Source organism: Daphnia pulicaria, chromosome 10 (assembly GCF_021234035.1).
Source record: "Daphnia pulicaria isolate SC F1-1A chromosome 10, SC_F0-13Bv2, whole genome shotgun sequence".
NCBI classification, from domain to species: domain Eukaryota; kingdom Metazoa; phylum Arthropoda; class Branchiopoda; order Diplostraca; family Daphniidae; genus Daphnia; species Daphnia pulicaria.
The window spans coordinates 6,996,243-7,020,704 of NC_060922.1; the positions used below are offsets into that span (position 1 = coordinate 6,996,243).

General features: G+C 45.4%; 3 protein-coding genes across 5 annotated transcripts; all 3 read right to left on the bottom strand.

Annotated features, from left to right (window-relative positions):
- Window positions 1–1,170: 1,170 nt before the first annotated feature.
- LOC124314610 (eIF-2-alpha kinase activator GCN1-like) lies at window positions 1,171–11,091 on the bottom strand. The gene is made up of 9 exons (XM_046779822.1): window positions 11,029–11,091; window positions 10,836–10,944; window positions 10,414–10,609; window positions 10,168–10,353; window positions 9,092–10,103; window positions 5,663–9,030; window positions 5,235–5,568; window positions 4,159–4,842; window positions 1,171–4,080 (listed from the first exon to the last, which is right to left on the bottom strand). Exons 1-9 carry the CDS (start codon window positions 11,041–11,043, stop codon window positions 1,996–1,998), a joined length of 7,989 nt encoding a protein of 2,662 aa, XP_046635778.1. The 5' UTR covers window positions 11,044–11,091; the 3' UTR covers window positions 1,171–1,995.
- Window positions 11,092–11,222: 131 nt separating this feature from the next.
- LOC124314701 (RING-type E3 ubiquitin-protein ligase PPIL2-like) lies at window positions 11,223–13,735 on the bottom strand. Its single transcript, XM_046780012.1, has 10 exons — window positions 13,514–13,735; window positions 13,215–13,434; window positions 12,817–13,126; window positions 12,584–12,729; window positions 12,369–12,492; window positions 12,144–12,292; window positions 11,929–12,080; window positions 11,676–11,865; window positions 11,473–11,615; window positions 11,223–11,405 (listed from the first exon to the last, which is right to left on the bottom strand). The coding sequence occupies exons 1-10, from the start codon at window positions 13,543–13,545 to the stop codon at window positions 11,309–11,311; spliced, it is 1,563 nt and encodes a 520-aa protein (XP_046635968.1). The 5' UTR covers window positions 13,546–13,735; the 3' UTR covers window positions 11,223–11,308.
- A 329-nt stretch (window positions 13,736–14,064) lies between these two features.
- On the bottom strand, window positions 14,065–24,328 carry LOC124314777 (somatomedin-B and thrombospondin type-1 domain-containing protein-like). 3 transcript variants are annotated; one of them, XM_046780132.1, is made up of 10 exons: window positions 24,104–24,328; window positions 23,820–23,954; window positions 21,262–23,606; window positions 21,080–21,208; window positions 20,413–20,871; window positions 18,146–18,256; window positions 17,933–18,028; window positions 14,858–14,987; window positions 14,659–14,735; window positions 14,065–14,566 (listed from the first exon to the last, which is right to left on the bottom strand). In XM_046780132.1, exons 5-10 carry the CDS (start codon window positions 20,714–20,716, stop codon window positions 14,352–14,354), a joined length of 933 nt encoding a protein of 310 aa, XP_046636088.1. In that variant the 5' UTR covers window positions 20,717–20,871; window positions 21,080–21,208; window positions 21,262–23,606; window positions 23,820–23,954; window positions 24,104–24,328; the 3' UTR covers window positions 14,065–14,351. The 3 variants fall into 3 exon arrangements, with proteins under 3 accessions (XP_046636088.1, XP_046636087.1, XP_046636086.1); XM_046780131.1 differs by having other exon boundaries at window positions 20,413–21,208; window positions 23,820–23,949; XM_046780130.1 differs by having other exon boundaries at window positions 20,413–21,208.
- Between the last annotated feature and the right edge of the window lie 134 nt (window positions 24,329–24,462).

Sequence of the window (24,462 nt, forward strand, 5' to 3'; positions counted from 1 at the left end):
TTGCCCGGCTTTGAAGGAGGAAGCGAAAAAATAAAGAAAAGATAGAAAGAGAAAAAATGATGAATAAAGAAACACAAGAAGGTTCTAGAGACCTTGGAATAGTTTGCATACTATGTCGACTTTGCTCTCTCTCTCTCTCTCGGTTAACAAACTACCTGGAATTATGTTTGAAAAGAAAAACTATGTGTCTATTATTCTTCTTCTTCTTTCTTTTGCCCAGCACACAGCGATCGGGGCAGGCCGGGCTCCTCCGCGCGCGCTCATCCGAGAGAAGATTTCGGGCGGCTTTTTTTAGACCAAAAAGAAAAAAAAAAAAATAAAATAAAAGAAGAAAAGAAGCTCAAGAAAAAGAAAAAGGAACGGGGCACCGGCTGTGTGTGTGTGTGTATGTGTGTGCGCGCTGCGTCGTAAAAATGTAAACGAGTTGTAATCTAATGTAATGATACTCTGTAATCAAGGGGGTCTCTTCGCGGTACGCGGTCAACTGTGATTAGCTTCATCCTGTTTTTGTGTGTGTCTGTGTGTGTCTGCGACGAGGGCCAATACGAAACGTCTCGAGCTCTTAACTCTTCTTCTTCTTACCCCGGCCCAACTACACCGCGCCGCGCCTCCTACACCAAATTTCCACACACAGCCGTGGCATGTTAAACCGAATCAAATGCAATGTTGACTTTCTTCTTCTTCTTCTTCTGACTTACAATTTTTTCTCTTCAAAGCGTGTGTGTGGGTTTCTTCTTAGCCATCTGGGCAAAGAGAGAGAGAGAGAGGAGCTTCATTCTAGAAACAACCTGGACTTGAGTCGTCGTCCTCCTTATCTCGTCGTTGTATAGCATTAAGAGCTAAAGAGAAGGAGACTTGGCGTATTAGACTATATCTCTTTTTTCTCTCCAACGTTAACTCCCCACCCAAAACGCTAAAACTCGATTAGTCTCAGTGGATCGCGTCGTGGAAGAAGAAGAAGTTGTTATATACAGGCGGCCGCACAAGAATGGAGAAAAAAAAAATAATAATGATGATACAAGAAGAAGAAGAAGAAATGCATAAAAATCAGCCCGGGCTTCGATGTGGGAAACAACACGAAGAGAGAAGAAAAAGACGAGCGTAACCAATACGACATGGTTGTGATGCCCTCCTCCCCCCTTTTAGTGAAACAAAAGAGCAACATGGAACAAGAGAGCGACATTGTTGATTCCCCATTCGATGATCAAATTACACACCTTTCAGAAAATACAAGCCGGCGGCGGCCGCTCTTCTGTGGGAGAGAGAAAATTCCAAAAAAAGAAAAAAAAATAACAGTTTCGCCATAGATCCGGACCACGTAGTACTCTATTACAAACACAACGTCCATCATCATCATCATCAACAACAGCACACACAGCTGTGCGCCCCGTGTGAAATCAAACCCCCCTCAACTCTATCCGCCAAAACAAGATGGTGTAGTTGGAATATTATTCTCTAAGCCTCACCGAAAAAATGTAATCATCAAAAGAGTTGAAAACAAAAACAAGAAATGGCTAAACACGATCAACATACTTGCAAAGAGGTTATATCATGTTCTTCTCCAACCTCTTCCAGGCCCGTCATCGTTCAAAAAAAGCCCCAAAAAATATTTAAAAAAAAAAGAAAAGAAAATTGCGTGCTTTTTCTCTCTCCTCCGTGATGATGACGAGGCATCTCCTATCAGCATTATTAGCCAAAGTGCTTGCCACACAACAAAAGAATAAGGGTGGGGGGGATTTTTCTCTTCCTCCATTTCTTCCAACAAAAAGAAAAAAAAAAAAAAAAAAAAGATGCGCGAGGAGCGAAGAGAATGCAATCGGTTACAGAGTCAGGGGGATCAAGGAGAACAGAGCTCACGCCTTGAATCGGGGAAAAAATAGAAATGGACCCGGATTGAGGTTGGTGTGTGTCTAGATGTGCATGTCCTGTATGTTGTTGTTGTGTTGTTGTTAAGCCGAGACACGGGTGCGCGGATTTATTTGCTTTTGCTTTTTTTTACGACACCAGCGTAGCGTCCAGTTCCTCTTCTTTCGTTTCGGGTTGAGTGGCCATTTTGCGCAAGACTTTGGAGATGACCTCGGAGAGCGAGTCGCGAGCTCCAGGATCCAGCAAGTTGACGCATTGCTGCTGCGTTTCGTCATTGTGTCGCAGGCGCAGCAGGGTCACCAGGGCCGCCTCGCAGGCCGACCGGACGGCCGTGTTCTTCTCTTTGGTGCCGTTCACCAGCTGCGGCAGCAAAACTTTCAGGAAATCAGACGGAAGGGCCGTTTTAGAGTGACGGCCCAGATAGTGGCTCGTCTGGGCCACCAGCTGCTTCACTTCGTTCGTGGGGTGATTCAGAGTCTTGGCGAACGGCTGGCTCAACGGGACCGGAAACGAGACCGGACTGCCGCCGCTGCCCGTCATCAGGTGCTTGAAGAGGAAGCCGATGGCCCGGATGCTGTTGGACACGATGGGAATCCGGTCGGCCGCTAGGTAACTGAGGAGAACGCGGTGCAACTTGTCGCGCCATTCCGGCGTGTAGACCTGCTCGGCCGCTTCCTTGAGGGCCACCGAGAGACAGGCGCTCTTGCCGTGACGCAGCGTCCAGTCCAGCGACGGATCGTCGTGGATCAGGCAGTCATTGACCAGGGCTTCCAGCTCGTCGGCAGGCAGGTGACGGAAGAGGGCGCCGAGACATCCGGCGGCGGCCGATCGCGTCGTGTCTTCCGGATGCGACAGCATCGACTGAAGAGTGGCCAAGATGGACTTGCGGATGGGCTCACTCATCTTGTCGCCGGCCGGAGTGATAACGCCTCTGAGGGCCTGCAGCGACGTCTCCCTGATGCTCGGGTCGTCCGTCGTCTTGATGCTGGTGTAGAGCTCATTAAAGAGGGGATCGGCCCGCGTGTGGATAACAATCAAGTGACTGAGGGCCGTTGCCGCCTTGAGACGGACTTGACGGTTGGGATCGCTCAGCGATTTGACAAACGTCGTCTGCAGCTGCGGCAGGAAGGGCTTCAAGAGGGCACCCACTTTGGCCAGCAGGAGGGCCAGCGTCTCCAAAACGGCCACCTTGACACCGAAAGCGAATCGATCGCCGAGGATACGGATAAGCGGTCCGGTTATGGCCACAACCGACGGCTTGAGAGCTTCAGGTGATGTCAACTTAATCAGCTCGCCTAATCCTTGAGCGGCTTGTTCTTTCATCTCGGGAGGTCCGTTCAAGATGGCCTCGCGGTAGACGGGCAGCAAAGGAGCGATACCCTTGGCCAGACAACAGCCAGGCAGGAATTCTTGACCTTTGAGGTCACTCATGGCAAAGCGAACAGCTTGACGAAGGTCGCCGACGTGCGCCATCTGTTGGGTCGCGTCCAGGGTCTTGATGACCGAATTCAGCGCCTCTAGCGCCGGATTTAAGACGCCCACATCCGTGTCCGTCAGCAGATGGATGAGACCGCGCAAAAGCTGCGGCACGTACTGCGTGTAATCCGCTTTCGTGTGGGTGCAGAAGCCGGCCAGCAGCGAGACGGCCGCCCGTCGCATCACCTTCTTGTCCGACTTGGTCGAAGTCAACAGCTCGTCCATGATGGCGCGGATGCCCTGCTCGTCCTGGACAGACAGCAACACCACCTGGCAGTATTCCACTTCCTGGGCCTCGGCCGGCGTTCCGGCGGCAGATGTCACGGCGGCCAAAAGGGCGGGCAACAGGCGGTTAAAGTGTCGGGCCAAAGCGTCGCCGGCCACCGAGGCCAGAACCGAAAGCGCTTTGGTGTTGACGGGCGGGGCCGTGAGATGCGGAATCAAATAGGGGAGAACGACGCGCGGTTTGATGGCCATCACTTGGCGAAGGCCGTCCAGGGCGTTCTCGCCCTGCTCGGGATCGTTGAGAGCTTCCAACATGAAGGGTAAAATATCGTCGAGGGCTCGACCGCCCACCGTGCTGTGAAGGCTGTCGAACGTCTTGGCAGCGGCCTGTCTCACCTCGGACAACGGGTCGCAAAGGGCCTTGCGGACGGTCGGCACCAGACTGTCGACAAAGGTCATGACCATATCGCGGGACGTCGACGCCATGATTTCCGACAAGCCAATACAGACTCCCTGCAGACGAGAGTAAAGAAAAAGAGTTAAGAGGTTACAAATTGAATCGGGAAATTTGGCATTCATTTTGGTTTTTACCTGTCGAGTGTCGGGTTCGTCCGAATTGAGTCCATCTTCTAGGATGGGAATGATTTCCGGAAGGACTCGCTCTCCCAATTTGCGGACGAGGTCGCCCAGGGTGCGGGCAGCCACCTGCCTCTTATCGTAGACCGAGCTGGCCAAACAGCTCAGCAATAAATTGAACAGGGTGGACAGGATTTCGCGCAGCGTCCTGGGCGTGTTGGTGACAACCACCTTCCAGACGTGCAGGGCTGCCTGCCTGACGAGTAGGGCCACGTCAGAGCGACCCATGTAAAGGCCGGCCAAGACGCGGTTGCGTCTCTCCGAGCCCAACGTGGCCATGATGGCCTTGTGAGACTGCTCCGTTCCAAAGTTGTCATCCTCGCTGGCCGTTTCCGTCGACATTTTACCAGACACGCCGGAAATCTTGTACAGCAAATCGCCCAGCAGTTGGATCGAGCTGTAGCGAATACGCCAGTTGTCGTCAAAGAGACCCAGCTCCAGTTCGGGCAACAGAAGCATGATGGCCGTGTCGGCGTACATGTTGACAATGCGCTGGCCGGCGCGCAGGGCCGTGTCTCTGACAAACTCATTCTCGTCGGCGAGCGCCTTCAGGATAGAAGGAATAATCTGGCTAATGTAAGGCGTGAATTCATTCTGGAACACTCCGGGCAAGTAGATGAACATGGTGATGTAACCATCCTGGAAATAGATTAATAATACAATTTATTTATTTATTATTTTTTGTTTTTGGTTATTTCGTTAATATGCGCAGCCATTCTATTGTGTTGTTGTGCACGAGGGTTCAGAGAAGCGATAAAAAAATTGTTATCCAATTAACCCCGTATTTTACTAGTTTCCAACCAAAACACGTCGAAATATAACGGTTCGATTTTTATAGATCTAATGTAATAAAAACAAAAAAGAATAAGACCTCTTTTGTTTTCTAGCCTTTCCAAGTTAATAGCTCGTGGGTCATTTAACAGATTTTTAATTACCACCCCGACCACGTTGGCCACCTGACCCTGTGAAGAATTCGGAAACAAAAGAAGAAGAAAAAAAAGATTCGAGGCTCGTATCGAATCGACGCTCACCTTGACATGAGGGGCAATATCCTGGCGTTCGGCGGTGGCGATAATCTCGGGCATCAGTTTGTGAAGTTTGTCGACGCCCAGGCCACCCACCACTTCCGACAATCCCTGAGCGGCGCCAGATCGATCCACCGACGACGACTCGGATGTCAGAGTTTGCATCAACCAGGGCAGAAGATCGTCAAACGAAGCTTCACCCATTCCACGGACCATGGCGCCCAGAGCGCGGGCGGAAACGCTTCGCACGTCCGGGACAGGATCCAACAGAGAAGCTTTCAATCCAGGGATAATGGTAGACAAATACGGGCTCAAATCCTTTTGATCCGTCAACGAGTACCTGAATAGAATTGTTGGGTACAAATTATCTCCTCGTTACAAAACAAAACAAAACCAAATGAGATTAACAAAATTAAATCGATAAATGAACTCACATGTTGCCGATAATCTGGGCTGCCATTTTACGCGTTTCGGTCGAGCGGTCCTGGAAGGCGCGTTGAACGACGGGCATGATGAGAGCCAACGAAGGGGCGTCGATAAAGTGGACGAATTTGGTTTCCAGTAGAGTGGCCAGACAAGACGACGTCTTTTTGGCAGGATCTTGAAGCGCCTCCAATAGAACAGGCACAATGGCTTGAATTTCAGGGTTTCGGATAACTGAGCCAATGATCTGAAGGGCCTGAGCTCCGGCTGCCTGGACTTTGACGTGACTGTCACCCAAAACCTCGATGAGCTTGGGGACGATACCAGGAAGGCAAGAAGAGAGTTGCCGAGGAGCGCAATAAGCCATGGCGCCTAAGAGTTCAACCGATCCCGTTTTGGTCCTCCACGAATCTTGTTCCAGAGCAGCGAGTAACGAGGGCAACACCAACTTGACTCCGTGAGCGCTCAATTTGCTCATGACAGCCTTGGCCGTGTCATCGGCCGCTTCGCGGACAAATTTGTCTCCATCGCCGAAACAAAGTAGCAAATGTGGCAGAACGTGGACGACATACGGCTCGAACAGACGGCCCAGCATGGAGCAAAGCTGCTCAAAAGCAAAGAGAGCTCCTTCGCGATGTCGTGCATTCTTCTTGTTCTGAATAGCGTCCGTCAGGCTAGTCATAATGTCCAGTTGTTTCAACGATAAAATGCCCAGGCCCTTGACGATACCAGCTATGCCATAGGCGGCTCCTTTACGATCGCCGTAGTTGTTGGACGACAGCAGTTTTTGGAGCAGACGTTGCACCAGAGGGGCGACTTCATCTTTAATGGCCGGAACCAATGGCGGCAGACAGTTGGCCACGGCCTCTTGGACGGGCTGCGACGGCGTCGACAAAGCGTCCACCAATTTGTAAATGATGGGCTTAACACGGGAATCTTCCTTCTCCAAATGGCGGGCCAATGAGCCCATCAGAATGACGACCGACTGGCGAACAGAGTCGAAACTGCCAGACTTGGGGGCAACATCCATGAATTTCTCAAAGACTGGGAGCAGTTTGGTGATGGTCTCCTTGCCGTGTTGGTCCACCATGGCGACAGCAGCGTTCAGCATGTTCTTCTTGACGCTGTCTTCACGGTCGCCCAGTCCTTTGGGCACAAAGAATGACGCCAAACGGACAACAGTGACTTCCTCCATCAACGGTACAAGTCTGTAGAGAGCCAGGCCGATGCCAGCTCGAGGCTCCCAAACGTCGATCGGCGGCTGCAGTTCACGACCAAAGTTGTCCAAGACGGCCGGAGTCAAATCCAATCTGTCGCCGTACAATTTGATGAGGCGCTTGGCGGTCGGGTCAACTTCGGCCGCATTGAGTTGCAAAGCAGAAGCGAGGGCCTCAGCTCCGGCCGCCCTGATGGGTTCCACCATGTGAGTGACATCTTGCAGCACCAGCTCGAACATGTTCTTGACCGGCTGTAGCTGAGCAGCGGCCCAGAGTTGTTCGCCCTTCTCGCGAATCTCGGGAACCACGTCGAATTTCGCCACCCACAGTCTGTGGTTCAGATGATTGGTGAACGTTTTGACTCGATTACGTGTCAGGACGGGCAGCAAGACGCTCAAACTGTGAAGACATGCGTCTCGGACAGAGTCTACGCTACTCTCCAGACTATCCAGCAGGCAATTGAGTTCCTCGTCGGTGGCCACGGCACAACCGGCTTTCCCAGTGGCGGCCGCTGCTACTTCCAGCAATGCCGCATAGGCTGTCTGTTGTTCTCTGCCGGAAGTGGTTCCAATCAAATGAATCAGCAGCTCCATCATCTCCTTCAGTGGAAGTAGGCGGGGATTGTTTTGCGGATAAGATTGACCGTGCTTGCCGATCGATCTAAGACCAGCGTGTCGCTCAATCAACTGGATGCCCTGGACAGCCAAAGCTTCCTCCTTGGATCCGAGAAGTTTTAACGTCCCGCGTACAAATGGAAACGTGTAGGTGAATGTGGAGGCGTTCAGCGGAGTGGCGGAGGCACGAATGACCTGCTTGAGAACTCGTCGCGAGGCATCGTCAATCGATTCAGTTTCCCAGGCCGGATCCAGATCGCACATGGGCTTGGTGAGGCGAAGAGTGACGTTGGCAATGCTCTTGGCTAATAGTTCCATGTCGGGTTCAAAGACCGATTTCCTCAAGTCGACCCAGAGTGGTGTCAGCAGTGGAGCTGCTACGGGAGAGCTCATGGCTCGCATCATCCAGGGAACGAGCTGCGTCAGCTGATTCGACAGCACACTGGGCACGTTGTCGATGGCCGATTTCAGCATGGAACACACCTGTCGGACGACTACATCCAAGGCCGCGACTTTGCTTCTGATGGCGCTTTCCTTCTCCAACTGGACGCGAATGGCCTCCTTCTGTTTGGGCGACATTTCGGGCCCCTTCTTTTTACCCTCTCGTATCCGTTTCTCTTCCAGCTCCCGGATGAGCTGCAGCTCTTCCATTTGCTCTTTGTACGAATAGGCTTTTGATTCTCGCTTGATATTCCGGGCGGCTTCCTCTTTCGCATTTTCCAGGACGCTCCTGTCGTACAGTTCGCCTTCTCTAGTTAAAAAAGTGAAGTAATCATCGCGCGTCACTTTGAGCAATTCTTCTTGGCCCAGGGTGGCGCTGACTGCGTCTAGCACGTCCTTGATTGTCTCTTCGGGAGCTAATTTCATGAGACCAGATAGGGATGCTTCCGGCCAAGCTCCTGGCTTGTGATTTTTTATCAATTCTTCCTTTAGCTGTGCATAACACCGGGTCACGAGGGTTTTGGGGACCTGACCAAAATGCTTGACGATGTAGTACCAGCAAAGGGGCTGAATGGCGGCGATGGCCGGATGGTGAGCGGCTTTGAAACAGGCTACAGCCAATCGATTGTACTTGTCTTGGGATAGCCCCTTCACGGTGGTGATTGTCTGCAGGCAGAAAATCAGCGAATTGGCGTCCGTCTCGGTCAGCGAGGCAGAAAGAACTCCTCCAGCCGACTCGCCTTCCTCACGATTTCGAATACCGCTGGTAACTTTCACGGTGTGCAAATAGTTGGTAAACTCTGCAACTAAGGCTAGAGAACGATCGATGCTGGACCCACTGGTGGGATGAAAAATCTTCTTGACAGCGGCAGCAGCTCGAGTACGAAGGGAGAAATTTGGTCGAGTAAGTGCGAGAACCATCGCACGGTAGTAAGGCGCCGTTTTATCACCGATCCGTTGTTCGTGGTTGACGAAGAGCGATTCGCAGAGTAAGACCACTTCGTGCCATATCTCTTCGCTGTACGAGGATAACATTTTCTCATTAACAAATAATAATTTGTCCCCATCTGAAAGAATGCTCCATAGAGGACCGCACTGAGTTTCCGCCTGAAATAATTAAGCGTCAAACTTAGAATTGCATTTTAATTCAAATAAAATTATGATTTACCTTCGCATCCAAATTGGCGCATCGTAACAATAAAGTAGCGGCAGTCAGGCCCTCCGAGACGACTGCTGCTTGCGTTGGCTGAGCAGTTGCTCGTTCCAATGATTTCAAGAGAACAGGAATTAATTCAATGCCTTGAGGCAAGCTTTCCCCGTGCAAAGATGCTGCCATGCAACGTATGTATCCCGTTCTGATTGCAGGTGTTGACGTCTTCAATCCCATTCCTTTCTTGAACATTTCCATCAGCGACTTTGGGATTGTGGCTGCGAAACGATTCGTCCATAGCAAAAGAGCCGAAAGAGCTTGAGTTAAGGTTCCTTCGTGAACTTCCGTGTCCAGAATTTTAACAAAGTGTTCAGCAGCGTCGCAGCTCAATTGGTGAGTGCTGGCGCCGGTGGCACAGTGTTTGCTCAAGTAGCCGATCCCTTCGAGGATGGAGATCTTGTGCGAGGCAAGGGTCAACTTCCCTTCAGAACCCTGCAGGACGCCAAAGTAAAGATTTAAGAGTCCGCGAACCGCTGCTGCTTCGCTGCATTGCTTGGCCAAGGCCTCGGTGGCAATTGATGCTTCCGCTCGGGTAATGTCCTCTTTGGAGTGAAGGCAAGTGACTATAGGTTTGGCCAAATCGGCGGCATATGCGCTCAAATCAATAGAGACGGAGGCAAGCACTTGGCCGACGCATCCTAGGATAATTTCCGGGCTACGAAGCATGCCTTTCAGCAAAGCTGGAAGAAGTAGACCTTTGAAATCTTCATGTGTAAGTAGTTTCAAAAACGGCTTGCACTGCTCCACAATGTAGACGTCCGGCTTAACTTTAGTGGTGATGGCGATCTTGATGAAGGAATCCAACAATGAGCGTCTCATTGATTGCAATAGCTCAGTATTCTTGTTAGCTTGAACGAAGGTCAGAAGAGCACAGCTGAACACCAAAGACTGGAAAGACGTCTCAAGTTCACACAAAGCTGCCCAATATTGAGCTTCTGATCCAGGAATTTGTTTCCATCCTTGCACCAATCTAAAGAAAAAGAATCCCTTCACTATAATTTTTAGATTTCTCAAAACAGTCTTTTAATTCATACCTGTGATTTGCTTTTTCAGACATCTTCTTGGATTTTGAAGCCAAAATACTGGTGTACAAACAAGATTGGGCTTCAACTAACTTTTGGAAAGCAACACCTGTACAATTTGAGGCATCTTTGAATCCATGGACCAGTAATTTACTTGACCAGTCAAAAGCAGCAAGCAGTTCTTTTGCCAGTGTTTCCCTAAACAGATAAAATGCAATTAATAAGGTAATACAAAGAATTTCAATGTTTACTACTTACGATGATGCAATATTCCTGTAGGTTGTAGAATATGCAGCCAAAGTGGCGGAAAGATGTTGTACTGTTGGTGCATTGTGGTGCTTTAGTAGAACAAGCAAGAAATCTTGAACCAATTTTCTTGAGGAACTCTTGTGGTATCTTGGTAGTGTAAAGACCAAAACTCTACAAACTCCTTTAATAACACCCTCACTGACATCTAAAATAAACAGAGGAAACAATTGGATTAGCATAACTGAAATGTTTTTAGCAAAAAACTGCTTCATGAACTACATCTCAAAAGCTTGTAAACATGTTTTAAAATTTCCTCTAAAGAGTGTCACTTGGGAGAGAATCTGACAGTGGAAAAATTGTATTGAAGTGTTAAAACAGCAATTTACTCAAGTCTAGCTTTAGATATCTTAATAAAAGGTTTATTTATTTACCAGAAGTCGTGTCCGAGAAAGCATCGTTTAGTGCTTTAAATACTTGAAAACGTTCGAGATAGCTGGCTGATTGTACCCTCAAGGGTAAATCTTTCAGCGCTTTCGCTAACTAGAAAACAAATCACCAAAAGACATTGATTATTGAACGCGTAATTTAACAAATTATAATTTATCATAAATGTGGTTTGCTTACCGGTTTGTCATCCATCGTGTGTCGTTTTGGCAGACGAGAGGACTATGCTGCGTTGCCGTCGCATATAAAAAAAGGCTGTAAAATTGTGAACCCTTCCTTCCTTGTTCCTTCCCCTTTTTGATTTTCGATTTTTATTTTTAATTGCTACTAAATTATTGAGTAAAAAAAATGACATACAATTTGATAAGAACAAGTGTTCCAGAAAGAGTTTATTTTAAAAAAATCAGCCACAAGTAAGCAAAGAATAATCCAAATTATCCAATATCCGGGAAGGTCACCATCACCAATTACTGAAATTACCAAATGAATAGTTAGCAGATGTTTTAGCTTTTTTATGTTGAGAACTGCCGGATTCTTCTCCAGCCGAATCAGCTGGTCTACAAACAAAAAAGAATAATAAGCTGCAATGAAACTATTTAATTTCATAGAAAATTAAAGATATACTTGTTGGTGAAAGCTTTAGGGTTGATGTATTTTCCTACACCAGATTGTTTGAAAACCTTAAGCTGGGCTTTAGGGATGGAAGCCTTTGCTTCCTTCAACTGTCTCTCAGCTTCTTCTAGCGCTGCGGCTCTCTCAATCACCAACTAAAATGTACAAACAGAAGTAAATTTTGCTTCTAAGGTTGAATTGATTTTCTCGGCAACCTTTTCGTCCACTTCGGCATATGGATCTGTAAATATCTGTGACGACTCAATAATAATCTCTTCAACGGGTCGATCTTTATTGTCAGTACCAATTCGTTCCATAGCGCTCAAAGTTTCCATTCCACCCACGACACGGCCGAATATTGTGTGCTTGCCGTCCAGATGTTTACACGAGCGATACGTGATAAAACTGAAAGAGTAATAATCAAATTGATGCGTAATGTATGCATAGAACTAGATAATTTAAACGTACAACTGAGATTTATTAGTGTTGGTTCCCGAGTTCGCCATCGATAAAATACCCCGACCGGTGTGGGACAGGTTCGGCTTGAATTCATCTTCAAATGATCCTCCCCAACAAGACTCTCCTCCGGTACCAGTTCCAGTGGGATCGCCACCTTGAATCTGGAAAATGTTTGTTAGGAAATCTCTGTAACAGCCCGTTATCACGTTGACAGTGAACAGTACCATGAAATGCTTGATAGACCGATGAAACTTGGTATTGTTGTAGTAGCCTTTTTTACAAAGGTTGACGAAATTTTCACACGTTTTAGGTACCATTTCACAATGTAACTCTAAATTAAGAGGCCCGACATTTGTAACTAGTCTAACATAACCTAAGAAATAAAATTGATGAAACAAAAACAAATTTAGATGGTTTGTGAAGAATTCATTGCAAGAAACTATTTTAACCTTTTTTCTTAATCCGCTGATATCGAACGATACTTTCATCGAGAATTGCTGGTTCATGCTTCGTTTCTGGTGCCATCACCGTAGAAGTAAAACCAGCAGCGACAGCCCCGGTGGAATAATGAGCCTGATATTTTTTTTTTTATAAACAAGTTATGAAAACAAAAATTATAATAAATAACAGGGATAAATTTAAAACTTTAACTGAATCAAATTACCGCATTAATGGAATCAGCTACTGCTTTTATAGTAACAGTCTCTTCAGGTGCCTTGTATTCCTGTTCTAATTCTGCCAAAACTCCCTTCGTTTCTGCATTGATGTATTTGAGGCGGGCTGCAGGATCGGTTTTGGCCCTTATTAATTCTAATAGAGAGAATTATATTTATGAAAACAAATTAGTTGGCGTTGTTTAATGCTATAAAGTCTATAATCAATAAGACAACAAATTACCTTCATTTTCGATTTTCTGATCATGTGTTACATGATAAAATTTAGCAATGTTAAACTTTTCTAGATGAGATGGGTCTTGAAGAGTGATAATATCTTGACGTGCAAATGTTTCATCTGTTAACAACTCTTTCCAGTTTTTTGGCTTCAGATTGAGTTGCTCTACTGCCTCATAGGAGAACACATTTCCAGTAGTTCTGATGGCCACAATGTGGGATTTGTCGGTGAACTGCTTGAACAATACAGGGCAATGGTATGCCCCTTCAGCATTTTTATGGTAATTTAACCTCAGAAGGGATTTGCTTTCCAACGGCTAGAAAAATAAATTCTCATAAGCATTGCATTCTAGTTCAAGTTTATCGTATGAAGCAAACATGCAATACCCATAAGCAAAAACTTACTTTTCCTGTTACTGGATTAGTTTTATACTTTTTCAAGTATGGAACTATAGCAAGAAGATCGAAAACATTTCCTTCAGTGTCACACAAAGGATTCTCAAAAAGCTGAAGTGACAAGGCACAGTGATCATATGGAAGGCGTCGAAATGAAGCACTGGCACTATTTGGATTCACAGGCTTCTTCCCACCATACAATGTGCTCCACTCTGTACTTGTCAAGTACCTAAATATAAGATAGTAAACTAGTTAGTGCTTTCATATTAAACATATTATTCAAATTGAAATATCTTAGAACAACTTGCATTTTATCTTTCTGATGTTGTCGTTTTCCCATTTTCAGGTAGTTTTACACACTTTGATGAAGAAAAACAGTATCAAAGATCTCTGTGAAATACACAAATTAAAATCGTGGAAACTTCTTTCAGTTCATGGAATAGAACGCCAAACGACAAATAAACCGACTTGTTGTTTTGGCACACTGACTTGAACGTCGTCTGCTTATCCTTCAACCGTTCGACTTAAACTTCTCAACTTTTTATAACGATTACTGAATTGTTCTACAATAATAATTTTTTTTAATGTACGAAAAATAACATATTAAACATACAACGATTACATCATCAAGAATTTCATATTAAATAATGAAATATTGGTCGTTGGACGTTCAGCCACTAGGGGGCCAGGATCGACCTTCATGAAAGCCTCAAAATGATTCGGGATAATTAAAAGAGGAACCATTCAAAGAAGACGGCTAAGCCTAAGCGATATGAAAGTCAACAATGCATAATAATTGCTAGACTCCACTATAGGCTAGGCAGCTGACAGCAAACAAAAGATTAAGTGAATAAATTGGTTCTATGGAAATTTCCCTTTCTGTGTATTTTCACACTCGCATTAAACTCGATGGGTGGGTCGACAGTAAAATTTTTTTTTTCTAGCTTTCGCTCGTTTCATTCGCGTTTTTTTAATTAAACCACCCTCAGATCAAATATTTTAGGTAAAAAAAAAAAGAATGATTCGAAAGAGAAAAAAAAATAGAAATAATTAATGTGGTAGCATAACAAATTTAAGGAGATTTTGTTTAAAATTGATCTTCTTCCTTGTTCGTTTCCTTATAGTTTGCGTCTCGTATGTTGAGAACTAAACGAAAATTAACAGAGCGTCCTCGTCGCACGAACAAGTCGAGCTGGAAACCTCGTGAGATTCATCCGGACGTCTGAGCCATTTGCCATGGCACTCGACGTTGGTCAGCGATGTCCAGCGGGTAATTCTACCCGGCACTCCGTGACCACCGCAACGGCCTCCCAAATAGTCACGGGTAGCCTTGTGTTCACATCGAACACAGACGACGCCGCCTAAACCACGAAAAATAAAATAAATGTATCAAAACACAATTTTTGAAAAATGATATTTCCATCCGGATATTATTATTCCGGAAGTCAATTACCGTCAGTAAGAGAGTTGAACACTTTCTCTTTGTGGCAGGCCTTGGACACTTTGGTCAGCTCGAATGTCACGCAGTAACTGAATAAAGACGGAAGTGTTATTGCAACATGTATGCGCCAATTTTCAACGTCCAATTGAAGAGCAATCATTGGCGTCGACAATTTTTTAAATTTTGTGGCTTTATTTTTAAATATCCTCACTCGTTGGTGGAACCTTCCGGGTGCTCCTGGGCGAGCTCAGCGTTGCGGAAGCGCAGATTCTTGCGGATGTCGTGGCTGTCGTTCATCCGGCGGCTGGCACCAAACGAAGCCGGTAACAGCATAGCCATTTCTGTCCGTGACGTCCAACAATAGAAAAAACAAAAAAAGTTTAAAGGTTAGTTAAGAAAATGTTGGAACAATAGCCGTGGTAACTATAATATGACAGGTACTCCATTGACAGAATTTTCCGGTTCATTTGTATTCTTGACCCAAACTTATTATGATTTCCCTCTTATTATTCCCGGCCCGTCTGACACCCACAAGATGGAAGAGGCTATTCATCTCTCCGCATGTTAAATGTTTGCGCGTATTGTTTCCAAACAACCACACGTCAAAAGTTAAAAATGCATGCGTCTAACCACCGAATGTGTGCCTTATGCGTGTTCCAGCTGGAATGCGAGGCTGGAAACACGCCCGTTTGTGTAAAAATGTAAACCTACCCCGGTGCCATATATACAATAATACACCTATAACCTTTGAAATTTATACCCGTGGCGAGCTTGGTAACCCTGTGCGTGTTTCGTGAGTTCTCATTAAATTCATCAACGACCGCGGTCGCCCAGCGCAAACGCAATTTTTTTTTACATATAAGGGCTCGTGTGTGCCTTTACCCTGCCGCACACTTTTCCATGAAGAACTGCGCCTGTCTAATGTGGTAGGGTACCGGGGGGGGGGGGGGAACGCGGAAATGTGTTGAAAATGGTTGAAAAGTGGTGATGGATCGAGTTGCCCTTTCCACGTCTAACCCTTTAAATGCTATACATACTAACTACACACGGGATGATGATAATACATTCACGATAAGAAGGAAAAAACGACAAGGCCCCCCTCGTAGGAGGCGGCCAGCAGAGACGCGGGAGATCACCATAGAAAAAGTTTTCGGGTCACGCTATGGACCCACCCGCTGGTTACACACAAAGCTGTCAGAATCACCACAACAACAACAAGAATCCGACTTTTTCCAGCTAACAAAAAAACAAAACAAAAAAAAGGGTTTCCTAGTTAAAAGGAGATGTATAAATTTCGAATTTTATTCGACGGAAATTTATATTGTTCACATCGACGAGAGATAAAGGAATCCTGGGCCTTTTTTTCCCTCCGATCGAGCGATAATATCCAATCGTCGTGTCTTCTTTTAAAGAGCTTTTCACCGTTGGAGAACACTCGAGAGAGAGAAGCTTCTTTAGACTATAGAAGAAAAGAAATAAAACCTCAAGTTGGAGAAATCGGAAATGATTGTCTTCATCTTGCGCTTCTCCACTCGTTGAATTTGGAAAACGATAAAAAAGGGAAATATCTATCGAGACTGCAATTATATTGTCTATTCATCGAATGGACAATACAAGAGCCTACGTGATGGTGTGTATATACCGTTGTGCTTGGGCTACTTTCGTGATGTATTCCCATAGATTTTTATGACGCATTTGACCTGGTATAGCCTTATATTTTATTTGTATATGAGGGGGGTGGGGTGTTCGGTGTCAGTAGGCCAACGGTTTCCCATGTCCGTATGGGGGCCATTGAGAGAGCCTCTACGTCTGAATGGCCGTTTTGTTGGGTGTTCGACTGCCGAAAAACTTTGCCGACCGTGACCTGATTGAAACGTCGATAACTTTCGCCTCTCGATCGGCATTCTTTGTCGTCTGCTCACGTGCGCGGCTAACGCAGCGTTCACGCCTATTCACGCAGTCTACCAGACATGAAAGAGAATTGAGAGAGAGAAATGTTGCATTGAAGATGCCGGGACCGTCTTTTACACACATTCGTTCACGCATCGCTTTTTCTATTGTGCGGAACATTGGAAACTCGGCCGCTGGTCGAGTGGACATTACGAGTCGGCATCACGGCCGCACGCACCCAACGCGTCGATCACGAATGGTGACGAAAAGAGACTAGAGCCTCTTTTTTAAATAATAATCAAAAATGGCTGTTAATGTAAGAGGCTCATCGTCAGACACAAATCCATATTCTTCTTTCTATTGCCCGCCCACATCACTACTAGACAGCAGCACTTTGTGTGCTGCTGGATCTCTGCGGATGAACGAAGGAACGACATCAGCAGCAGCAGCTCGGCGCATTGTCCTCGCCGTCCAATTATACTGCCGGCCGTCGACTATATAACAAGACTCGCAAGATATCGAATAAAATAGCTATAACAGTTCATATTATCCTCGCAATCTGGATTTCAGCTCTATAGTCGCCACTGCCTTTCAATTCCGGCCGGATGTGGAGGCAGCTTGTTTTTTCGTGGAAGTCTGATTACAATTAACAACATCTTCTTTGTGTTTGATTGCGTCTATACTCTCCTATATTATTAGACGGCCTACGGTCTATAGATAGTACTACACCGGATCTTTGATATACATAAGACGGGCTGCTGCCGGGTCCGAAGCATTTGTTCCGGGCCCCTGCGATTTATTTTCCTTAACGTGTACATACAGTTAGATAGAGAGCGGGGTAGTGAGGAACTCTCTATAGTGTGTACAAGGTACATAGAGTACTGGTACACTACATCCTCATTCTTCTTCCCTCCCAACGCCAGCGCTCCCGTCATTCCGCCCAATTATCTGGCGGGCCGGATCAGAGACGCCCTGTTAGCTCTATCGATCAGCACACACTTGCACGAGATATATATCTGCTATCCGGAGCACGGCTCGTCGTGATGCCCGAGCTGCTGTATAGACGCCGTATGAATCCCCCCCATTCGCCCATTTTCAACGAACAAGCTCAAACGTATTTACTAATATTAAGAGAGAAGAGATATCGGCGAATATCTCCCAGGCAGTGCGGATGAAGGCGGAAGAGAGAGATAGAGATAGTGCAAATACATAACAAGGGACATGAAGTGATAGAGAGAGCGTCCCTTGGCAACCGGCACGTCTCGTTCGGGACTCATTCCTGCCGCACCCCCTGGTGGACGAGAGATCTATCTCAGAGGCTTATATAATACACAACACACAGTAGATATCTACTGACAACGATAGTAATTGATCCCGCCCGTGCGATGTTGTTTACCTTTCAAAGCCGCTTTGTGGTGGGTCGATTTGTTGGTCCCGCACTGCGACGTTCCCTGACATCCTCGTTTCTGCAACGTGGGCGGACAACTTTTGCCTAAAGTTTCATTCAAAAGTTAACGACATTATTACATTCTCTCTTGTTCTTTGTTTTTCTTTTCTGTTGTAGAAACTTGAATTTCATTCATTAGAGCAGCAGCTCAGGCAAACTTACCGCCACGACTGGGCTCAGTCACGATGGTTCGCGTCCGCTCCTGGCTGCCGGCACCGCACTGATTGTCGCAGTCTGACCACGGTCCCCATTCCGACACTTGGCAATCTTGCACTGTAGAAAGAAAGAAACACAAATTTGATTTTTTAATTGAATAACATACTTTGACCTACATATTTCAAAATCCATTGATATCCAATGGAAATCGTCAGGGGGTGGTTATAATATTATAGAGGGTCGAAAAGAGACGAGAGAGAACAAGTGGCAGAAGCAATGAATCGAATTACGTATTCCGACCCGGAATCTAACATCTATACATGCCCAGTGGCGACACGGAGATGTTAGTACAGCGCGCAGGGTTTTTTCGATGCGAGGTACATAACCGAGCAGCAGGGAGGGGGAGAGAACAGAAAAAGTTGTATGTTTATCATTGCTCTCAAAGTTGTATAGACTATCGTCCTATACTCTCTCGCATCACCCGTAGAGTATGAGCAACTCTCAAATTATAGAGTTCAGGGAGATGAAATTCGATTGGTCGACTACCCATATGATAGAAACGGTCACACACACACCGACATTCCGAAATGTCTATACTGTATACCCTACTTATTATTATATTATTATTCGATTTTTCTAACCAGAGGGGGGGGGGATGATGTTCTCCTGCGGATGGATGGGGGGCCGTGTGTTGACGTGAGAACAACTTTAACGGGGGAAGTATTATATAGCATTGGAAAAGAGAGAGGGGAAGAGAGAGAGAATAAGTTGACGGGTAGAAAAAGGTAAAGTCCAAAGGCCAACAAGAAAATCTAAGAAGGAAAAAAAACAAATCACACAAGAAACAAGGAAAAAAGAAAAATCTCTTCTTCTTCTTCTCGGTGGGGGAGTTGAAGATTTTTTTTCGATGGACTCGACCCCCCTAGTATAGAGGACAACCAAGTCCTCAACTATAATAGCCATGCTCTTTCTATTTTCTTCCGCATCTCTTTATCTTTTCGCTCGATCCGAAATGGGGAAAAAAAGGGACATCCAACATCCAACCGGTTTTACTATATTGGGTCTTGAATCAAATAATGCCAGCCAATAGATCACTAATGCACAAAAAACAAATCGGCGCTATGACGTCAATACAGCCACCCTCGTATATACCAGGGTGAAATTGGCAATCAAATCTTCTTTTGAGAAAACGTTTCTCTTCCGCTTTAGAGCGGAAAGGCTCTCGCCGAAATGGGGGAAAACAGGGCGGGGATCTAAGCGAAAGAATTCACCAGCACATTCCAATGCGACAACAAACCCTCCCCACATTTCTCCAACCCCTCGGAAAGAGAAAACAATTGAAGACCAAGAAAAGACAAAACAAAAAAAAAATCCAGGTCGTTGTGAGTGAAATAAAAACGTCAGGTGATTTATGAATGTACATCTATTTATGAAACAAGGCTATCTATATCCCACAGGCTATATAGCAATTCCTTTTCGAATAGATGTATTTTATATTTTTTCGTACGGACCTTCGAAAATAAAAAAGAAAATAAGCTTTTTCTTTTATATTTTTCTACCTTAGAATGTATAAAGGTGCACGTGCACAAATCCTCTTTTGATAGGGGCGGCGAATGAATGAACGGAATGCCGTTATTGGTTAATATATCCATCGCTATGTGCTATCCCCCCACTTGGAAAGAAACCAAATTCTAGTCGATATTTGCATGTTCATGGCCAATGAATGAGAACTGAGGACTCGTTTGTTTTCCTTTAATTTTTTTAAAAAAAGGGTTTTGTTATCATAATAATCAATTTTTGCGTCAACGACTCTCCCTTTCTCCTCCTCGAGCTATTTCTCTCTGCTACGGTGCATTGTCGACCAATTACCGTGTGAACTTGGCGATCGATTTTTCCTTCCCGCTCCGTTGGCTTGGCAATTCAACCATGGCCCTGGAAAATATATACAACGACGTATATAATACGCACCTGTCATGTTTCTATAGCCGGAAGAGCGTGGCGATCAAATCGATGTCATTATAGATAAGACTACTACCCCCCCACCACCACCACCTACGATTTTGTGTGAACCCGACCACATTTCGTCTTTTCACTCATCTAGCGCAGCTAATAACCGGCAGCAGCAACCGACATTTCCGCTGTTCTGAAATGATTTAGGGGAGAAGAGTTTTGGGCCAGACTGCCGTTGTGGCCCCGATTTTCCCCGAGAATTTCGCACGTCAATAAAAAACGACTAAAAATTAGACAATAGGACAAATAAATGGTTGTACTACCTCCGCATGTCTGGCGGTAATCTGGGCAGCAGTCGTTCAACTTGAGACAGGCGTGATCGCAATAGCACGGCGTGTCACGCAGGTCTTCGATGATGGCGTTTTGCGGAGTTTTCTGGACGACGCAACTGGCGTCGCGTCCCGTACAGCAAAGTCCGGCTTCCTTGCAACTCCCCAGACTGTCGACTGGACGGCCGAGAAAGATGATGAACAAAACAACAATTTGGGTAGTGGCGGCGGCGGAGGAGTGCTGCAACGATATCATCCTGCTGCTCCGGCTCGTACTTGTCGAATGCGCTGGATACATGTGTGTGTGTGCACCGTCTCAGCGGCGGTAGCAGTCCGTCTCTTGTGTGTGACTGACTGGGCCACCACCACCACACGGTCCGGCCCCTCTGCTATCTCCTTTTTTTCGCTTGCCTCCTCCCTTTTTCTCTAGCTTGACTTTCCAGCCCCATCCACCTATAAGAAAAAGAAAGAAATGAGCGGCCTCCCTTCTCATTCTTCAACAGCCCCTTCTCTTTTTTCGAGTTCACCTTTTTCCCTCAACAAAAAAATCTTCCCCCCCCCCCCCAACTCAACACAAAAAGTCTTCTTCTGCCGAGATGTATAAATGTTTGCCCAGCCCTGGAAAGAAAAAACTTGTAACCGGAATACGTGATGAACCCACTGGATGAAAATGAAGTGGCGCGCGCACATCAGTTGGAAGAAGAAGAAAACGTAGAGTACGATCTATCCCTGCTGATGCGCCTTTTGATCTATCGATAGGGTTGCTGCTGGCACACATTTCGGTTATTTCCTGAGAGAGAAAAGTCTGTTATATAAGGGCGTATCAAAAAACAAGTATACTACCTTCTTCTTCTTCTTTTTTGTGTGACTGTTAATGTTTCTATCGAGTTTCTCCACTCCTTCCAATGGATCGCTCAGTGGGTATCGTCTAAACACAACATTATATGTGTGTGTGCTGCGCACAGTGTGTTTGTGTTTATACTATACAGCACGACGAGTGACTTGAACAAAGCGACGGGGAAATAAATGGGAGGCAACTTTTTCTTATTTTTTACGGTGGAAACTTGGAAGCCCATCAAACATTCCAATCAAAACGCATGGGTCATGTTTAGTTGTGCTGCTGCTGAAGAACCAGGGGGTTTAGACTACTACGACACCGGTGCTCCTGCAAGTCAAAGGATATTTCAATGTCCAAAGTTTTCTCCAGCCAGCAAGGAGCAGCTCTGGTAGATAGCTAGGAGAAAGGGGCCGTTTGATCATCTGTTTTGATTGCGTCTCATACAAGAGGGGTGGGGGGGGGAGCAGCACATATAACCTATTTGTTAACAGCTGCACTACTACTACTATATGTGATCTCGCTCGGCGATGCCTGATGCCCGCCGGAATATAATATACATCCATCTGACGAGACTCTGCGGTCGGGTCAGCTTTTTGGCTCCGGCTGACATGACAGGAATATCGTCGTTCCTTTTCTTCTTTTTTTGATTTCCTGAAAAAAAAAATTTTTTTATTCTTCTTCTTCCCCACAGTCGTACTTTGAGCCTCCATATATAGAATGGACATCTTCTTCTTCTTTCTTGGCATTATATACAAGAGAGATGGATCAGGGGGTTGGATTCCCATATAGTGAGTGATGCCATCTAAAAGTTGAATGAAACGGAATTGATACCTTGAAAGGAGATGGATGTTTGGCCACAGTCCTATAGCTGCAATCACAAGGCATATACAACGCGCGCACACAGAGAGTGGCGCAAGCGGAGGAGGAGACACATCTATCCATATTTGGACGGATGGAAACCTTGCGGCTACATCTAATAGGAGCTGCTGGATAGGAGCTCGGTGGAACGAATTGCCTCCGCCGCCAAAACAGACAGCGCGTTTGCAATCCGATGGATGTAGAGGGGTCCCGAATCGATGGCGGCTGATGTAGCCATCAAACCTTTTCGCTTTTGATGGTGACGTAATGGAGCCAAGGATGGATGGACCTGGACTCACCGAGATTGCGAAATCGCAAAGGATTTATAGAAAACAGTCTATTCTTCTTTTGGGACACATTCTCTGGAGACGAGTGCTGGGCTGAGCTGGTAACATTTTTTCTGCACACACTAGGGCCATCAAAAACGAAATTTAATAAACTCAAAGTTATATTACAGGAGACAAATAAATAAGAGGAGAAATTTCATTACTAGGTGCTATATAGCTGTTGTTGGCTGACGCTTGATGGTATAATACCCTTCCGGCTGTGCCAAGCTTTATAGACGAGAGAAGATAATATCGATCCTTACGGATGAGGCTAGAGCCCTGGGAAGGAAGGATAGCAGAGTCCTTATAGAGCTCCTGATGGGCTTTTCTCGGGCTCTGTGCAGAGATTGGCTATTTTTCCCATCGTGTTACAATTCCGTTTTTTATTGTTATTCCCATTTAGCCGGCCGACCGGCTGGCGGGTGTATATCCATTTCCATTTTCTACCCCTCTTTCCAAATGACTCCCAATTGTGTTCTATTATATTTAAAGGGACAATTCTTTCTGTCTTTGGCCGTCATTTTCGTTTTTCACAAATTAGATTTCGTTTGAACGCTCGTGCTGATCCTGCTGCTGCAGCGCCAGCTGATTTTCGTTGGACGGGCTGGTCGATTCGCCGCCAGGATTTTTGAATCATATTGATCGATCGGATCTAACGTAATCTTCCTTTATTCTTTTGTTAACGAGGAGATGTGGCGGCAGGGCTTGGTTTAAAAAAAAAAGAATAAAGAATGTCTAGTTGCACTTTGTTTAAAGTGTTTTTTAAAGTTGAAAGGTTTTTGAATTCGATTGTTTACCCACAGACACTGATCTGCGGTCGTTCTACATATTTGAGTCATTTAATGAACCATGACTGAAAGAAAACAAAAACGGCAAGGGAAAACAGTTCCAGATAATCGCCTAGCTCAGGAATACTATACGATTTACGCCACCAAGCAGTCAGAAAGGAAGAATAGAGATTACATTTGTCCTACCTATAAGCCTGGGAAATACGGCCAGGCATCCAGCACAAGTGCTCCATCCGTGGAAAAATTAAATCCACCAGGCGGAATAGGAATTAAAAAAGACGTCCTCTTGAACACACCCACACTCACATGGGTGAACGCGAGGAGAGGGTATTTAAAGAAGGGGGTAGTATTTCTCCATTCAAACTTGATGCTGTTTGCCTAATAAAAAAATTCAAAATGATTTACGAAAAAACTTTTGCTGAAACAAAAACTAAGGAAAAGCTGATTTGAGACATCAACCGTAATTTTTTAATTAATGGGAGAAATGGAATGGAGGTTTCCATGTAGCATGTGGCACTGAATTTGTGCAAATCACACATTATAAAAATATCTAGCAGGTCACGGTTTAATGAAAGTAATGAAAATCATTACCCAAGTGAGGAACACTGAGATTGTTTCTGACAGCAGGTCCAGCACGAGCAAAACTTGCATATCATCTTGTAGATATGATGACACACTTGACTACTTTGTAGCCTGTGATGATTCGCTCAGGGTCTCAAATCTGCACTGAAAAGTTTATGTAATGCAAATAGCAAACTGCCATGCATAAATGATTAATCCTAGTCAACCACTGACATTTCTTTAATTTGAAACAGGTTTCTTATTTCTATTAAATCACCCACAAACATTTTATTTGTATTCTTAGTTTTATTTACCCGCCAAAACAGCATGGTGGAGTGTGCATCGAAGCGATTCAGCCGATTCTATAAAGAGACACGACCAGAGTTGGCACAACGAGTCAAGGACCAGCACATTTATGTAATTTTATTTGTTAAGCTGTTTTTCGGTACGTTTCCAAAACAAGTAATTATTCCTTTTTCTTTGAAATCTAATGTTAAACTTCGTTTCTTTCAGACTTTTTCGACACTTCGATGTTCGGGCCATGTTCGAACAGTAAGAAAGCAGACGACACTATTCAAACTAATTTTCTAATTAGCCATGTTTGATATCGATATAAAAATTCAAAATCGAAAGTAAAAATTTGCACGAACCGAACAAGCCAAGAGGCAAGAGG

Bases quoted from the DNA above. Each gene is read 5' to 3' on its own strand.
- LOC124314610 (XM_046779822.1), bottom strand. The intron at 9,031-9,091 runs GTAAATCATAAT...TAATTATTTCAG, and splicing joins GCGCCAATTTGGATGCGAAG to GCGGAAACTCAGTGCGGTCC. The intron at 4,843-5,234 runs GTGAGCGTCGAT...ATCTATTTCCAG, and splicing joins ATATTGCCCCTCATGTCAAG to GATGGTTACATCACCATGTT.
- LOC124314701 (XM_046780012.1), bottom strand. From the start codon at position 13,545: ATGGGAAAACGACAACATCAGAAAGATAAAAT. The intron at 12,293-12,368 runs GTTAAAATAGTT...TTTATTTCTTAG, and splicing joins TCAGCGGATTAAGAAAAAAG to GTTATGTTAGACTAGTTACA. The intron at 11,866-11,928 runs GTACGTTTAAAT...TTACTCTTTCAG, and splicing joins AACACTAATAAATCTCAGTT to TTTTATCACGTATCGCTCGT.
- LOC124314777 (XM_046780131.1), bottom strand. From the start codon at position 20,716: ATGTATCCAGCGCATTCGACAAGTACGAGCCGGAGCAGCAGGATGATA. The intron at 18,029-18,145 runs GTAAGTTTGCCT...ATGAAACTTTAG, and splicing joins GACTGAGCCCAGTCGTGGCG to GCAAAAGTTGTCCGCCCACG. The intron at 14,988-17,932 runs GTAAACAACATC...CGTCACGGACAG, and splicing joins CCACAAAGCGGCTTTGAAAG to AAATGGCTATGCTGTTACCG.